We start from the raw sequence: 17,157 nt of genomic DNA on the forward strand, positions 1-17,157 counted from the left end.
CATCGTCCTGCAGGCCTCACGTCACCGCCGGCTGGTCCTCCCCTCCCCCCGCCCCGCCCCCGCCCCCGCCCGAAGGAGGAGGCCTCTCCCGCCGGATCTGCCAACGTCCCTCGGCTCTGCGCTCCGTCCTCCCGGCCGGCAGGTGCCCCCAGACCCCCGGCTCCGCCGCCGCCGCCGCCGTCACAGCCTCGTCCTGTCCCCCCTCGCCGCGCCGCTTCCTGTGGCCTCCATCTGGGCCGCCACGGGGCCCCCCAGGCATCTCCGTGCGCTCCGCCAGGTAACAGCTCAGCGCCAGCCGCGCTGCCGGGCTGGGTCCCGGGGCTGCCGGTCCGGCGCGGGGGTCCCGGCGCAGCGGTGGTGGGGGATGGAGGCGGGCAGATGGCCTGGGCTGGCCTCCTAACGGGAGGAGGCCTCTCGCTGCCTGCCGGCGCCAGGCCCCGGGGCGCCCGGCGGGATGGCGGGATGCCGGGATAACGGTCCGCCCGGCCCCGGGCTCCCGGCTGGGCGTGGCGTGGTGCACAGTCGGCGCGGAGCTGGGTCGCGGTTCGGCGAGGAGGCTGCATCTCGCCGCCGGCCACTCCTGCCCGGCCCCGGACCGCGCGAGCGGCCAGGCCAGGAGCCTTGGCTTCGGAGCTGCAGGGACCACCGAAAGACCATTTTCGTCCTTTTACAGAGCCGAGAGTAGAGAGCCAGACGCCGGACAGGGCGCTCCCAAGGTCACAGAGTTGTGTCTGGCGTTCACACCTGTCCGATGTTTTCTTTGAGCGTTTGTAAAGGGCTACTTGTTCGGCCCGGGGACTTAGCATACGGTGGACAGGGCTCTAAAAATACTAATCGGCGTATCCAAATGCGCTGATCCGCATTACTGGTCAGTGACCCTGGCCTTCGAAAGCAAGTAAGAGAGGATGACTCTTTTCACTTTGGGTGCTTTGGATTTCCGGCCCATGCTTCGAAGACTGGGCTAGAAGTTTTGCAGAACTCATGAGAACTCCTTGTCAAAACTGTAGGGGAGCGCAGAATCCTTTGGTCCCTTTTCCTTCCTTTCCACCCCCACCCTCACCCCCTTCCTCCCTTTTCCTTTCCTAATTTTTATTTTGGAAAAAAAAAATTCTGAGGCTGTAGAGGTGGAAGTGATTTGGCCACCCTGGTACAGCTAGCGAGGAGCAGAGACTGGGCTGGAACTCAGGTCTGTGATGGGTGTCTGGGGTTTGCTTGCATGCAGATCTGCTTTTAGATGCAAGCTGCACAGAACTTGACCTTCATAAAACCCTCCCTGGATAGCATTCTTGGGAGTGGCTTGTGTATTGAAGTGCACTGGTCCACAGATACTGTTTCACTTGCCTGAGTAGGGTTAAGTAGTAAGCCAAGCCATGCAGAAAATTCCTACTGGCATGAGACAGATACCTGACATGTTCTGGACTTTCTTGTTTGTATTTGCAGTGGGGGAGTAGATGGATATTAATAACAATGTCTTAGTCATTTTTAGGTTTTAGTTCCATATGACTGAATTGATAGTTGCAGTTGTTCTTGTCAAAATGTATTTGTCACAAAGTGTAGGTTTCTCACTTTGTTTCATTTTTAACTAGATAATCGCCTCAAAGGTATTTTTAAATCTCAACAAAAACTTCCCCCGGGCAGCTCAGTCCTGCTTCTCCCTGCTAAATCGTGGAGTTGGATTTCAGAACTGAATAGAACTAGGATTCCCCCTCCCCCATCTTCCAAGATGTCTGAACTCTTTGTTTAGTTCTATATGTAGGTTAACCCCAAGTTTCAGTTTTGACTGATAAACCTGTGACCCAAATCCAAACCTCAGCTAAGTTTAGTGTCAACTTGAAAACTGCCCAGTGACATGTGACTTCTAGCAGAAACCAAAGTGTTTTTTTTTTTTCAATGAGAGCTTCTTATTGGGATTTTTGAAATGTGAAGACGTTACCTAAAGTGTATTTTATTATGTGCGTATTACGATCCAAGGCCAGTCCTAGCCCACCAACTCAGAATGTGGTTTCTGGTTCCCACTTTAAAGATTTCACCCAGCATGCTGTCTCCACAGGCCCTAGAGTTATAAACACAGCCGCACTTGCATAGAAGATTCCTGGCCATGTAGATGAGGAAGAAGCGTGAGTGTAAAGGCAATGTTTTGTCCTGTTCTATAGCAGAAATGAGGACATAGACACACAACAGCCACTGGTGTTTTCTTCAGGTGCATCCTTTGTTTCTCTGGTTTTGGTCTTCTCCTTGTAGGATGGCATCCGCTCTGTGTCTGCAGGTGCTCTGCAGCCTGTGTGGCTGGCTTTCGCTCTATACTTCTCTCTGCCGGCTGAATAAGCGCCGAAGCTATGAGTGGAGCTGCCGGCTGGTTACATTCACCCACGGAGTCCTCTCTATAGGCCTCTCAGCTTATATTGGCTTCATTGATGGCCCTTGGCCTTTTACCCACCCAGGTAGGTAAGGGACATTAGGTGCTTTTCCCTTGGGGATTTGTGATTTGGGGGGTAGTCTTAGAAGGAGGAACTTAAAACACAACTGGTACAATATGGAAGAATAATTCCCATTACGGTTTGTGTTGGGTCTTCATTCTTCATGGTTAATGCTGATACTGTATGTGTCAATTACTTCTGATTTTCATAACTCTACTTTTAAAACAAATTTGCAATTGCTTGTTGTAAGTTAACCAATCAGATGGGCATTTAGTGCAGTGGGTCAGACACTACTTGAGACACCTACTTCCTATATTGGTGGAGTGCCTGGTTCAGGTCCTGGCTCCTCCACTTCCAGTCCAGTTTCCTGCTAATGTGCACCCTGGGAGGCAGCAGCTGATGGCTCAAGTAGTTGGGTCATTGCCACCCATGTGAAAGACCTGGATTGATTTCCAGGCTCCTGGCATTGGTCTGACCCAGCCCTGGATGTTGTGGGCTTTTGGAGAGTGAACTAGTGGATGGAACATCTGTTTCAATCTCTCTTTCAAATAAAATGAAGGTAATTAAGAATTTTAAAAAAAGAAACATACAAAACATAAAACAAACACCATTATCTTCTACCACCACCCCCAAACAGACACAGATGGAACTGTACTGTGAATTTTTTGGTAACTTTTAATTTTTTCAGTTGCATATTCAAAGGACATTATTTTTGCATTTCTGTATATGGGGCCTCACTGTCCTTTTTAATGGTTACCTGACATTACATTGCATGCATTTACTTCATTGACGTCACTAGATTCATTATATTGTGCAGCTGTATTAAATTGTACATGTGTTACTTCCTTTGTATACAAAAATTATCCCAGCTTGTATTGGTTGGCTGGGGCTGCCATAACAAAACACAGCAGACCGGGTGGCTTCCACAGCAGATAGCTGCTTTCCCAGTCCTGGAGACTGGAAGTCCAAGATCAAGACACAGGCGGCCTTGGTTCCTTCTGAGGCCTCTCGTTTTGCCTTGCAAGTGGCTGCCTTCCCGCTGTGTGTGGGTGTGGTTGTGTTCTAACCTCCTCTTCCAAGGCTGTCCATCACACTGGACTGGGGTCCCCTCAAAGCCCCCCTTTTATCTTAGAGCCCTCCTTAGAGGCCCCCTCTCCAGAACACTCTGAGGGCCTGGGGTTTAGGAGTTCAACACAATGCATTTTGGGGAAGGGCACAGTTCAACCCATAGCTCTCTTGGAATATGATTTAAAAAAAAAAAGGCTTTAAAAATTCTTTAGAGTCGGCCGGCGCCGCGGCTCACTAGGCTAATCCTCCGCCTAGCGGCGCCGGCACAGCGGGTTCTAGTCCCGGTCGGGGCGCCGGATTCTGTCCCGGTTGCCCCTCTTCCAGGCCAGCCCTCTGCTGTGGCCCGGGAAGGCAGTGGAGGATGGCCCAGGTGCTTGGGCCCTGCACCCCATGGGAGACCAGGATAAGCACCTGGCTCTTGGCTCCTGCCATCGGATCAGCGCGGTGCGCCGGCCGCAGCGCGCAGGCCGCGGCGGCCATTGGAGGGTGAACCAACGGCAAAGGAAGACCTTTCTCTCTGTCTCTCTCTCTCACTGTCCACTCTGCCTGTCAAAAAAAAAAAAAAAAAAAAAAAATTCTTTAGAGTCTTTGAAAAAAGATTTTCCTTTGGCTTCCAAGTTTTCTCTAAAACTGTAAAACTGAGATGAAAGCAGCCTTTAAGCTTTATGGTTTTTTTTTTTTTTTTTTTCGATTTATTTATTTATTTGAAATGGAGAGTAAGTCTTCAATCTGCTGGTTCACTCCCCAAATGGTTGCAACGGCCAGAGCTGAGCCAATCTGAAGCCGGGAACCTGGGGCTTCTTCTGGGTCTCCCACGTGGGTTCAGGGGCCCAAGGACTTGGACCATCTTCTACTGTTTTCCCAGGCCATAGCAGAGAGCTGGATCAGAAGAGGAGCAGCCAGGACTCGAACTGGTGCCCATATGGGATGCCAGCACTGCAGGTGATGGTTTTACTCACTACTCCACAGTGCCAGCCCCTAAGCTTTATATTTTATGTGAAAATTCTTAATGGTTTCATGTCAAGCCCTTGCATCCTATTTTCTTGGACACAGTACACTAGCTTTGGAGTTCTCTGAAGAGCTAGGGCCACTGGTGTCCAGTAACCTACCCCAGGAAGCTAAGAAACTAACCTGGTGTTAAGGATACAGTAATTCAAGTCTAGAGAAAGACCTTCGCTGGTTGAAAATATATAAAAAAAGTTTAAGATCTTAATTAAAAGGGCAGAGTAACTCCATAAATGCTGTAGCATTGAGAGGACACTGAGATGACTAACGGTGTGCAAAGCACTCACTGAAGGATATTCAGCAGGTCCGCATTTGCTTCCTGAATACCACCGCTTTGCTAAAGACGACGGTTGTAGATCTTTGTCTGTGGTTACCATTTAAAAGCACACGCCTGCAGTTCTTGCTGTCTTCTTCAGTGACTCCGTAAGATCTGAAAGCAATGGTGTAGGGTTCTGTTTTCAAGGCAGCACAAATCACAGTCACTCAGTGTGCTTCTGTCTTGGTTTATTTCAGGTGCACCCAATACACCTCTCCAAGTTCACGTTCTCTGTCTGACCTTGGGCTACTTCATCTTCGACTTGGGCTGGTGCATCTACTTCCAGTCTGAGGGTGCCCTGATGCTGGCCCACCACACGCTGAGCATCCTGGGCATCATCATGGCCCTGGTCCTCGGGGAGTCAGGCACAGAGGTCAACGCCGTCCTCTTTGGCAGCGAGATCACCAACCCCTTGCTCCAGATGCGCTGGTTTCTCCGTGAAACTGGCCGCTACCACAGCTTCACTGGCGATGTGGTGGACTTCCTCTTCGTGGCTCTGTTCACCGGCGTGAGGATCGGTGTAGGAGCTCGCCTCCTTTTCTGTGAAATGGTCTCACCCACTCCCAGGTGGTTTGTGAAGGCTGGGGGAGTGGCCATGTATGCAGTGTCATGGTGTTTCATGGTCAGCATTTGGCGCTTCGCGTGGAAGAAAAGCATCAAGAAATACCATGCCTGGAGGAGCAGGTGGAGTGAGGAATGGCAGCGAAAACTCAACGGGCATCTCAAGGCACACTAGCCCAGGCTCGCTGAGATGACGGATGGACTGGGCCGAGCCAGCGAGGGAACCCGGTCGGAAGTACGGCTGCATTATAACAAACCTAGGTTTTGAAAAAGGGCTACCTTTATTGATCAGTTTGGTCAGTCTTCAAGCCAAGTATAGGCCAGTATTATACTGAGTTCTGCAGCAGCGCAGCTGTAGAGTAAGAACGCGCTGGTTAGTTGTGAATGGGTCAGAATAGGGCAGTGAGTACTACTGGCATTCCTTTTAGTTTATGGTGACCCTGAGTCCTCTTGCCCCTGGAAGGCCTAGTGATGTTCAGATGGCTTAGAAAGAACTCGGAAAAATTAGTGCTGTGTCTTGTTCCTTTGAGAAGTAACTCCTTTGACACTTATTTTGCCTTCCCTGTAGCAATGGATGTAGGTTTGCTCCATTTACTATAAGTGGAAGGGCTTTGAGGAGCAGACATGCCTTTGGTATTCTTAGCACTGGATAGGGGTTGGATCTGCTTAAGCCAATGGGGCTCACAGTTTGGGAGTGAAACTGGCAGTGATGGGGGATTACTTAAGGAACCTTCTTGTCCTCACTGTTGGAGGTTCCCAAGGCCACGCCCTGGTCTGATTCACTAGGAGGTCTCAAGGGGGCTAAGAGTATAGCCTTACTCACAACTTTGATTTATTATAGTGGCAGGATACAAAGGAAAAGTCAGCAAAGGGATGAGGCGCCGGGGGCAAAGGCCAGGGGACCCCAGGCCTAAGTTTGCACAGTCCTTTCCCAGTTGGATCACACAGGGGGTGCTGAATTCCTCTAGCCACGATCTGCAATGAAATATGTGAAGTGCTGTCCACTAGGGAAGGTCTCTACAGACAAAGCTCAAGGTTGGCACTGGGGGCAGGTCGTCTAGGCAGCCTCTGCCTGGCATGTTAGAAAACTTAAAGACTCCCAAGAGGAAAGCAGACATTCAGCGTAAGCCATATTTTCACTGAAGTGAGGCACAGCAAGCCAGTCTTATCTGCTCCTGGTGGGAGCCCTCCCAAAAGCAGGTTCCCAGATGCCAGCCAAGGGCCAGCCTTGCAGCAAGTCTTTCCAAGGACAGCAGTTCAGACCTGCCACTATTTTCTGCACAGAAACCATGGGGTTAGGGCTTTGGGTGCAAGATGAATTAAGTGTGGGTCGATGGTTTACCAAGTCCTGTTGTATGGGTTCTGCCTACCAGGAAAACGACGCCAGTTCTCAGAGCTTTTGTGCATTAATCTCCTAGGCATGAGTGGCTATGACTAAATTCCATCGGGATTTGCCATGCGGATTCCACTGTGTTTAGGATGGCAGTTCAGGTTTCAGCACTGCTGTACTGACTGCAGACGAGAACCAAAACCTGAAAGTGTGCGCTAGCTCAGGGTGATGACGCTCAGCCCCGCCTGCCCCCCCCCCGGCTTTTTTTTTTTTTCTTCATTTAATATACATTCCCTTTTAGTATTCTCACTGCCTTTTCTTCTTTCTTCTAAGAAGGTATCACGTTCTGGACAGCCTAATCTGACCAGGCCAGTTTTAGAAGAGGGGAAAAAAAAATACCAGTGCAGTGGTCTCCAATCTCACATAGGAGAAGAATATAAGCTTAACACAGGGGGTTAAGGAGAAGGACTTTCTGAGTTCTTTTAATTAACATTGCTACTCCCTTGCCAGATCTTTAGGCAGGCCACTTGTTTACTGCTGTGAATGGATGACACTTCATCGGTGGGGATCTGTAATGTAGAGCTTTTAAGAGAAAAAGGGAAGTCCTATTTATGTATTTGTTATTTATTTATTATTTATACCAGGCCATTTAGAGGGGTTTAGCTTAGTTGGAGAGCAAGCCAATGGTGCTGTTTAGTCACGGCTGACAGGAGGAAGTGTCAGTCCATCCTGTGGTCACTGGGGGTACGACCCCGAGTGGTCATGAAAACGGATGTCCTTGGTCACAGAAACCAGACAGAGTGGCTAGAGCCGTGGAAAACCCTCCCTGCTAAGAAGAAAGCAACTTTAAAGGCAGGCTAACAGTGGCTTTTCTAAGATGACTCACTGGTTAGAGGGTTTTGCTGGGAACTGAAGTGAGCTGACACCACCTCCCTCTCTCTCCCTCTCATATTTATTTATTTATTTTCACTCCGATCAATAGCTCTTAAAATGCTTGGGGAGCTTCCGTCCCACAAAACTGTGGTCAAAGTAGGGTTGCTGGGGAATGCTGATTTTAGCAAAAGCCTAGTAGAAAAGAGTGGCTTGGCTCATAAACTTTCTTACAAAAAAAAAAAAAAAAAAAAAAAAAAAAAAAAAAAAGAAAAGGAAAGGAAAGAAAAAGCTGGCTCTTGGATTTTGGCACAGTGCAACCTGTTCCATACCAGACAAATGAATAGGCTTGATCTGGTACCATTTCTTTTATCCCTGCCCCTCCGAAGTGAAGGCACTGCAGATCTCAGTCTTGGGCACTATTGTGAGGATGTATGGAGAGTTTTTAGTTTTGTTCTTTAATAATTGAAAAAGGGAAAGGAATCCTTCAGCTTTTTTTTAAAAGATGTATTTATTTATTTATTTGAGAGTTACACAGAGAGAGAAGGACACACACACACACACACACAGATCTTCCATCTGCTGGTTCACTCCCCAGTTGGCTGCAACAGCTGGAGCTGCGCCAGGAGCCAGGAGCTTCTTTTGGGTCTCCCACACAGGTGTAAGGGCCCCAGAACTTGGGCCATCTTCTACTGCCTTCCCAGGCCATAGCAGAGAGTTGGATTGGAAGTGGAGCAGCTGGGTCTTGAACCAGCACCCATATGGGATGCCAGCACTGGCTTTACCCCCCCCCCCAGTTTTTCTTGATGTTGTAACTTAGTAACTAAGAAGCAGCTTCTCTGAGAGAAAATGTGAAGTGAAGAGGACTCAGCAGTTAACATGCCGAGTTTTTACACCACAGGTGAATGAAGGGCTAATTAACATGTGGTTGACCAAATAAAGTACTTGTTTGCATTTGGATTACTATGTAATAATTACTAACAGTGCTCAAAAAGGATTTTATATTTTAAATAAGGTTTGTATTAAATTTTATAAAAATAAAACAACTTTTTATAAATCTGCCTTTCTATCTTGTGGTTTTTACCAAGAAGTTAGAAAAAGCTTTCTGGAATCTAGAAACATTGACCCATAGTCATCCTTAGTGGAGAAATAACTCTAATATGCTGTTTAGCATCGATCTTTTCTATTTTTTTTTTTGTTGAAATTTGGAGATGGGTAACAATGGATATACAGAAAATTGTCCAAGAGGAAGGAATCAGTTTCTTTTTTGTTCTGCCACCTCTTCAGACTGTCTGCAGAACTGCGCTCCCAATGGCTAGCACGGCCTTGGACACACAGTAGGTACTTAATGAGCGAGTTGAAAGAGTGGCAGAGAATGTGGCTTAGAATAACCCCAAATGGAAAACCTCTTCAAAGAACATGTCCAGTGGATTGGGTCGCCTTTGTCACTTCTGGGGAAAGGCTGATGACCCTGGGAGGGTGTCGACCTCTGCTGAAGGCATTCCGTAGATACAGCCTTTGGACAGCCAGGCAGCCAATAGCTCTAAACGGCTCGCACATGGGTGTTTTTATCATCAGTGCTTTGTGGGTGACAATGGAGATTTTCAGCATTAAGAAAGTTTAGTTTTGGAAGGAATAAGACCGCTGGCTCAGTTCAGTCCTCTGCTTGCATCCTCTGAAGATTTCCCACAGCAAAACGCCTTCTTTGCGCACAGCTAGAACCTGCGGTCTGCTGGGAGTCTGGGACGATCTTGGGAGCAGCTTGCCAAGAGGTTTTGTATGCAAGGAAGAGAAGGTGAAATAGGAAACTTTCCCAGTTTGTTTTATTCCTGAAGCTTAAGGATTGAGGGCATTCTTGAAGGAAAAAGGAGAACTTATTTTTAAAATGCATGATTTGATGAATCATTGGGCTTAATTAACTCGATACTTACACTGTAACATTATTAGGAGAGGGAAAAAGAAGATATTTGGTAGTTTAAGGACGATTTTTTAAAGCTTGGGGATAAGGTCTGCGTTTGGGGCACCGTGTATAGATGGAAGATCTCTCTCCTTTTAGCTACAAACAGAAGAGAGCCTAACTGGGAGCGATCGGATAGAACTGCCATGCTGGGATGCACCAGCAGGTGGCAATGTATCCAGGTCTGATGGTTGGGAAAGTGGCTTGGAATCTTAATCTGCTTCTATTCTTTCCAAAAATAAATATTACAAAATTAGCTGGCTGTGCCGAACTTAAAAAAAAAAAAAAGCAATAAGGAGTCATCTTTGGCCTCCGTTTATCTTTTCCTTTTTTTAACCCGGCTGTAACGTCAGCCTGAGCTCATGCATCTATTCAGGGATAATGATTCTTTCGTGAACTGTTGGGGAATGAGTTTTAGAAACAGCGTTGTGAAGAGGCAATCGCTTCCCCTCTTCAGAGCCACTGTTTCTCATTCGACTCGATTTGCCGCTTGATTTCCACAAAATGGCTGAAGTCGCTCACCGGCACCGCTTTGAGCCCAGACGTCTGACAAACAGGTGGAGAAAAGGGGTATGCTGGCAGCATCCAGAGCTATACTGCGTGTGGTGCCCGCGTTGCCCCCATACCGAGTTATCCAAACCCACAACTAGGTGGATGCCTAAATCTCCCCACCAAGCAGGACTGGTGGGGGAAAAAAAAATGAACAACTCTCCAGAGAGAACCAGTAATGCCACTTACTGGATAAATACACACTTTGTTTGCTCCCACTTCTTTCCACAAGCTTGTGAAGTCGCTATGGAGAGCACCATGCTTTCTCAGTTTGGCAAGTCAAACACTTAATTTTGCCAAGGCACAGATAGCCTAAAAAGCAACATTTATACTGAGAAACGCGGGCTCCGGTGCCCAAATCGCCTTTCCTCACGCCCACCGCAGGCAGCCACGGCTCGTGCGCGGCGGCCCCTCTCCCCGGGCCCAGGCCAGCAGCAGGTGCCCCAGGTGAGCGGCCAACGCCGAGACCTCGGTGTGCCGGGCTTTGCTTCCCAGGGCAGGGATGCTAACCCGGCGCCCGGACCCGACACGGGGCGAACAAGTACATTCCCTGAGGGAGTAAAAGTTTCCAGGACGAGGGTTCGTCCCCTCCTGAAGTTGGCGGGGTCAGGGCGGGCTCTCTGGACACCTGTGGCTAACACTGACAGCGCGAGCAGCACCCCTAAGCGACCCTCTCCCACACTCTCCGCCTCCAGGGCCAGCGGCGAGCCTGGAGGTGAGACCGCCTTTGCCCCCGCGGGACTACTTTTCTGCTCCCCCCAAACGAGGCCGAGGCGGAGGCGTCCGCGCGGGGGCGGCGCAAGCGAAGGGCGGGCGCGGGCGGCCGGCGCTGCGCGATGCGGCCCGGCGGAGGGATTCCCGGGTGAGGCGGCTTCCCGAAGTCAGAGGGGAGGAGGCCAAAAAAGTCGGCGGGGGAGGGGAAGCACGAGCTCGCGCTGGACGCGACCGGGAAGACAGAACCGGAACCGGAACCCGCGCGCGCGCCCGCGGTCGTCGGTCGCTCCCCCCACCTCCGCCCCACCGCCGGCGGCCGCCTCCGCCTTCTGCGCGCGCTCCCGCGAGGGCCCCCAGCACCCGGCGAGCCGGTTCCGCGCGGGGAGTCGCCGCCGCCGCCGCCGCCCGTCGCCTCCCGTGCCGAGGCTTCCACCAGGCCGGGCCGGACGGGAGCCTCCCGCCCCCCCCGCGGGAACCGCCGCCTACCGGAGCGTCGGGGAGGAGCCGCCGCCGCCGCCCGTGCTGACTGCGGAAGAGTCCGGGCCTCAAAGGGATGGGGAGCAGCCCGCGGCCCTGAGAGACCCCGGTCCCTGTCACTTCAGGTCGCGGGACTCCTTTTCCGCCGGCGCCCGCGGCTCGTCCCGGTGCCCCGGAGCCTGGTGGGGGCGGCGAGGAAGACGCGAGGGGTCCCCGGGCCGGGGGACATGGGGCCGCGCGAGCTCGGCGCGGGACGGCCCGAGACGCGGCCGAGGCTGCGGCCACGCGCGACCGGCAGCCCCAGTTAGAGAGCGGGGACGCGAGGGCTCGGCCGTGCGGGTGCGGACGGAGTTGACGGCCCCGAGACTCCGGAGGAGGAGCCGATCCCGCCCCGGCCCCGGCCGCGGCCCCGGCGGGAGTCCGGGTCCCCTTCCCACGGCGCGCGGACTTCCCTGGGCCACGGAGTTCTCTCGCTGTGCCTCCTGCAGGATTTGTCGCAGGCGCCGGGACTCGCCTGCCGGCTGACTTTGTTGGTTTTGTTTTGGATGATAACTTTGCTCCAGCCCGCATCCCCTTTGCTTGACCCCTTCCAATCGGATGTTCTAGATGACTGCATGGAGTGTTGAGTTGGACTTTTGTGTCCCCGACGGAGTTGGGCCTGATCCCAGAGCACTGGGGGTGGGGTGGAGGTGTTACTGTAAAATGCAAGTTGGATGAAAGGAGGACCTCTCGCCAAGGGCCCCAATGAGTGGCACACAGTCTACTATCACCGACAGGTTCGTATGAAGCCCTCCTCCCCTAGCCCGCCCGCGTCCGGCCGGCCGGCCCGGCGACAGCCGGTCCTGCACGCCGCCTTTGGCCCGCGGAGTTGACAGGCACAGGAGAGAGGGCTGTTTGGGAGCCGGGCAGTTAGCGGAGGGTGGCTGCCGAGGGGTCGGTTGGTTGGAAACACGGTCTTTCTGGCGAGAAGGGGTGCGCCCCACCACGAGCGTGGGGTTTTTGTCTGTGGTTCTGGCTGGGGTGTGCGTTTGGAGTCTGTTCTCATCTTTGGAACCAGAGGAAGGTCACGTTAGGTGAAGGTCAGCGCCAGAAGACGGCTGGGTGTTGGTGCATCGTCAGTTTGACTCCTGCCCTGTGCAAGTTCTCGGAACCCCTTACATTTTAGCGATTTCTGTCCGGGAACTGAATCTTTAGCCTCCTGCCTGGTGATTCGTGGACTTGGTCTCTTTTAGGTGTTGACCCCTCCAGTGTTTAATTATCTAATAATTTTCCAGAATGTTGACATGGCTCTCGCGCGAGGCAGTATGCAGGAGCTGGAGGAAATGAGGAAACTCCCAGGGCTTGCTTTCAGTTATTGTATTTTAATATTCCATCTTCCAGAAACACTTGGTTAAGGGGTGTAAACCCTAAGCATAGTGCAAGCATGGCAGGTGGATGTGTTGACGTCTGTGTACCCTTTACAAGTATTTATAATTGTTGCGTGGAGTGCGGCGATTTGAGCTGGACTATACGTGGTTGAAGTAGAGTTCCCTTATTCCCAAACGTTATTCTTTTGACTAGGTTACATGATTGAATTTCTTAACCCCATTTTATTTCTCACTTTAATTATGGCAAAATGCTGTGTATGTTTGATAGTCTCAGATTTCAATCTGTTTATTAAGTCAAGCTTCACACTACTACATCTGAAAAAATAAATACTCAATTTTCAGTCCAGAGCTCTTTGTTGAAAAGTGCAACAATAGTGGTTCTGCAGAAAGTAGATTAATTTGCTAATAAGAGAGTTTTACCCAATTGTAAAGCTCATTTGTTGATTCTGAAAGAGCCAAATTCCATTATCATACCATAACAGCCACTCCAGAAACAGAACTTCCTCTTCCTGTTGATGCTTTCCAGTGTCACATGAATGTTCACCTAAAAGATTCCATTAAATAATTAAGCTATTTATGTTTATCCTTTGTGTTTTTTATTAAATGAGTTTTCATTTTCAGTGAGATAATGTTTAATTTTTCTGAGAATATACTTAACATGAATAGTGATGATGCTATTTTAGTTAACCCCATTCCTTTTCTTTTCTGGGAGTCTTGCTCCTGAGAAACTGTTTTTCACCAGCATGTGGATAATTGTTTCCCTGATTCATTCGAATCTTATCTTTTTGTTGAGCACATAGACAAGAAGTCTTACTAGACGCTAATGTGGTATTGGTTTTCCTTGTAATGCTTGGGTGCTGTTGCAGAAACAGAACTTGGGGTCACCAACTCATCCCCACAGAAATCACTAAAAAGCCCCAGCTTTGCTTTTCAGGGATTTTTCTTTCAGTTATCTTGGAAATACAATCTTAGAATTTGTGTACTTTTTATACTTTTTATAACTTAAACGGCATATCGCCATTCAAGAAGCCTGCAGTTATTGAAAGCCTGTTCTTTGACATGCACTGTGCTAGGCACAAAAGGTGGACAGAATGAATGTGTGAATATTGGTGTCGGCGTTCATACTCTCGACCTGGTGCAGGTGCTGCCTGATTTTACATAGGTCTTTACAAGCAAAAAAAAAAAGAACTGTGCAGTCTTGCCTAATTTAATAAACACTGCTGAGACTGTTGTCTTATTTTTTAATGTGAATTGTTAGATGACCACTAGTTTTTTTTCAACGTCTTATTTTATAAATAGAAAGCATCCATTTACCTTTAAGGGAGTAGTTATTCCTGATTTGCATATATATTGGGGTGAAATCTGTCCGGGTGCCTTAACAAAGTTATGAGTACAGAATAATTTCCAGCTTCCTGTCAGCCTCCCTACTCATCCTTTTTTCCCCCTTGTCCAACCCTAGGGTACTAGATGGGTTTGTTTTGCTGATTCTAGAACTATTGGCCAATTAAGAGTGCCAGTGTGGCTTTTTCGAGATCCTTTCAAGTTTGGAGTACTGGCTGTGGTATGGCTTTGTTTTGTAGAGTGTGCAGAACCACCACGCCAGCTGTGGGAGTTCGAGTTCTTTCACTGCGGAGCTTCTGGCTACAGAGTCTGTCTGTCCTCGGTTGAAATCAGACTGGCTGGTTTTGGGCGTTGTTCTGTTTTGCAGTTTGTGGCAGGCGACACATGGCTGAACAAGATAAGAAGGGTTTTATTCTTGTGTTAGGGACGTGCTGGGGCTGGGTTGGAATTCAGCTATGTTCAGGCTCTGATTGGTTACTTCAGATACTCAGAACTCTGTTATATCCTGTCATTATTTTGCACATAAATTTGTTCCCTTCTCTTGTTTTTATCGTCTATTCCCCAGCTCCCGCCGCCTTTCTAAGATTTAAAATTAAAACTCTTTTAAAATTTAAAACTCAGACTCTGTTCGTGGTAGCTATTGTTTTTATATGATATCTTTGAACAGGTATTAGAAAAATCTAAGCAGTTAATGAAATGAATACCTTTCAGTCTCTTTGTAACTTCTGTGAGACCAAGAGACTGTGGTTTTCAGCATTTAAGAATGAGCACTTGAAAATTGGTAGAAATGTCTGATTGCTGCTTTTAGTCCTAAAATATGTCCAAATTGTTTCCAATCCTCCTAGATGCCGTTCTTCTACCCTGGGCATGTAGGGATCCTGTGGTAATTGGAATTTCTTCTGAAAGGTAGAAAGGAGAGAGAATGCTTTTTCAGTGGGTTCAGTAAATGATTTCAGCCTAGATTTCTACAGCAGTGAATTTTTAGGCACATTACAGGTTGGGAAGTTATAAGGGTCTTTCTTCAACTAAGTGGACCTTTGCTTTATCTAGGGCTTACAGATTTAATCGTCATTTTTGATTTGTAGATAAAGGTTTTTAATGTAATATTTTCTTAGCATTGAATTATCTTTAAGCTTGTGAATGTAAGCAAATTTTTAAAGTGAATGTCGGAAACCTGTGACTATATGTGTATTTCCAGCTTTTAGCATTTTCATTTGTGATTTCTTTTCCAAATTACCATATAATAATTTTGATTAAAAAAATGTTTGCCACTTTCAGGGTTGCATGAGTCATTCATTACCTGCAAGGTGAAATTATTTGTAACATTTCTTATAAAGTCAGTTGATAAATACAAAATTGAAATAGGGAATAAGGATCATGCTGATAACTTTTTGTATTCAGGTGTTTTTTTTTTTTTAAATTTTGTCCTTTCATTTAGTTTATTTAGTTGTTCAGTATAAAATCATGATTCACATAGTTATGCAATAGTGCATTCACTTGTACAGTTTTATGTAAGTCAACATGTAGAGTCCAAAGTAAATTTTTTCAAAACTATAGAGCTATAGTCTTTTTGATTAATGGTGCACTTATAAAATGTTCATATTTATTCAGTGAGATGATAAAGAGGAGATTTACTTGAAATCATTACATAAATATGTTAACCTGGTGATACCATATAACACATTGGGAGTTTCCAGCTGTTAACATGTATTACATAACATTAAGTTTACATGTAGTGTTTTTTTTTTTAAACAAAGTGTGCATTTAACATTTTTTAAATAAAACTTGAGGCAAGCATTCCATTGGTCAGTTTTACATATTTTTCTGTGGAGCACTGTGATTCTTGGGGCAGGGGGGACAATTGGAAAGATATTTAAATGTACATAAGTGGTTGCCCTTCCAGGAGTCATTCAGAGATGAGTGTGAATTGCTTCCCAAACTAACAAGGGTCACAGAAAGAGCAGGATATTTTAATGGCTCTCCAGAGATAATTACAGGTACTCTTACATCATGGCTGTCCAACAAAAGTTAATGTAAATGCTTCTTATTATATAATTGTTTGTCTCCTAGAAGTTGCCATTCCACATTTTCAGGAACAGCAAGCTTAACTTTTTGGTTTTATCTTTTAAAGCTTGGTTTTGATGGTGTTTTAGAGCTCTATTTGAAGACTTGCTCCTATCCCTTTTCCCCTTTCAATAATTGGGAGTCTTCAAAGTGTGAATTTAAATTTTATTGTTTTTTAAAAAAAGATTCGCTTATGTATTTGAAAGACTGACACAGAGATTGAGAGACAGAGGGAGAGGGAAGGAGACAGAGAGATCATCCATCTACAGGTTCACTCCCTACTTGGGTGATAGGAACCCCAAGTACTTAGGCTGTCCTCTGCTGCCTTCCCCAGGCACATTACAGGCAGCTCCAATATGGGATGGCAGTGTTACAGGTGGTGGTACAGGCTTAACCTGCTGCGCCACAATGCCCATCCTGAAATTTTATTTTTTAATTTGAAAATGTTATTATTTTCATGTTTTTTGAAAGGCAGAGAGAGATACCTTCCATCTGTTGGTTTGCTCCCCAAATGCCTGCAACAACTGGGGTTTGGCCAGGCCAAAGCCAGTAGCTGAGAACTCAGTCTGTGTCTCTGGGAGTGGCAGGGACCCAAGTACTGCTGCCTCTCAGGGTATATGGATCATCAAAGCTGGGTTGGAAGTGGAGGAGCCAGGACTCGAACCATTCACAAGATGGGATGGAATGCCTGCCACTGAATTGAAAATTTTAAATCAGCACAATTATAAATATTGTGCTTCAGGGCCGGTGCTGTGGTGCAGCAGGTTGAAGCCCTGGTCTGAAGTGCCAGCATCTCATATGGGCACCGGTTCTAGTCCCGGCTGCTCCTCTTCTGATCCACCTCTCTGCTATGGTCTGGGAAAGCAGGGGAAGATGGCCCAAGTCCTTGGGCCCCTGCATCCGCATGGGAGACCTGGAAGAAGCTCCTGGCTCCTGGCTCCTGGCTCCTGGCTTCGGATTGGCACAGTTCCGGCCATTGTGGCCATCTGGGGAGTGAACCAGTGGATGGAAGACCTCTCTCTCTAACTCTGTCTTTCAAATAAAATAAAATAAATCTTTAAAAAATAAATATTATGCTTCCTTTTGAATAAAATAGCCTTGTGTATGTAGTAATATTATAT

The 17,157-nt window shown here is 47.9% G+C and overlaps 2 protein-coding genes across 19 annotated transcripts in view; both read left to right on the plus strand.

Moving 5' to 3' along the window:
* Positions 1 to 66: 66 nt before the first annotated feature.
* On the plus strand, positions 67 to 8,624 carry TLCD5 (TLC domain containing 5). 6 transcript variants are annotated; one of them, XM_089313644.1, is made up of 3 exons: positions 67 to 277; positions 2,267 to 2,441; positions 5,004 to 8,624. In XM_089313644.1, the coding sequence occupies exon 3, from the start codon at positions 5,108 to 5,110 to the stop codon at positions 5,540 to 5,542; it is 435 nt and encodes a 144-aa protein (XP_089169770.1). In that variant the 5' UTR covers positions 67 to 277; positions 2,267 to 2,441; positions 5,004 to 5,107; the 3' UTR covers positions 5,543 to 8,624. The 6 variants fall into 6 exon arrangements, with proteins under 6 accessions (XP_089169770.1, XP_069903435.2, XP_089169756.1 ...); XM_070047334.2 differs by having other exon boundaries at positions 72 to 277; positions 2,242 to 2,445; XM_051848601.3 differs by having other exon boundaries at positions 78 to 277; positions 2,242 to 2,441.
* Positions 8,625 to 10,502: 1,878 nt separating this feature from the next.
* The window catches only part of ARHGEF12 (Rho guanine nucleotide exchange factor 12), a 163,871-nt gene continuing 157,216 nt past the window's right edge, over positions 10,503 to 17,157 (plus strand). For 6 of the 13 annotated variants that reach the window (XR_016221079.1, XM_008260587.5, XM_008260592.5 and 3 more), the window contains exon 1: positions 11,046 to 12,040. Coding sequence is in view for 10 of the 13 variants with exons in the window: in XM_008260587.5 (XP_008258809.1) it covers positions 12,009 to 12,040 (32 nt within the window). In the remaining 3 variants the exon portion in view is untranslated. Of the gene's footprint in view, positions 10,521 to 11,045; positions 12,041 to 17,157 lie in introns of those variants that run through there. The other 7 variants (XM_008260602.5, XM_070047280.2, XM_089313616.1 and 4 more) reach the window with 4 other exon arrangements.

This window comes from Oryctolagus cuniculus, chromosome 1, assembly GCF_051225735.1.
Source record: "Oryctolagus cuniculus isolate XC-2025 breed Fujian yellow rabbit chromosome 1, ASM5122573v1, whole genome shotgun sequence".
Taxonomy (NCBI): Eukaryota; Metazoa; Chordata; class Mammalia; order Lagomorpha; family Leporidae; genus Oryctolagus; species Oryctolagus cuniculus.

Bases quoted from the DNA above. Each gene is read 5' to 3' on its own strand.
- TLCD5 (XM_051848601.3), top strand. From the start codon at position 2,243: ATGGCATCCGCTCTGTGTCTGCAGGTGCTCTGCAGCCTGTGTGGCTGG. The intron at 2,442-5,003 runs GTAGGTAAGGGA...GGTTTATTTCAG, and splicing joins TTGGCCTTTTACCCACCCAG to GTGCACCCAATACACCTCTC.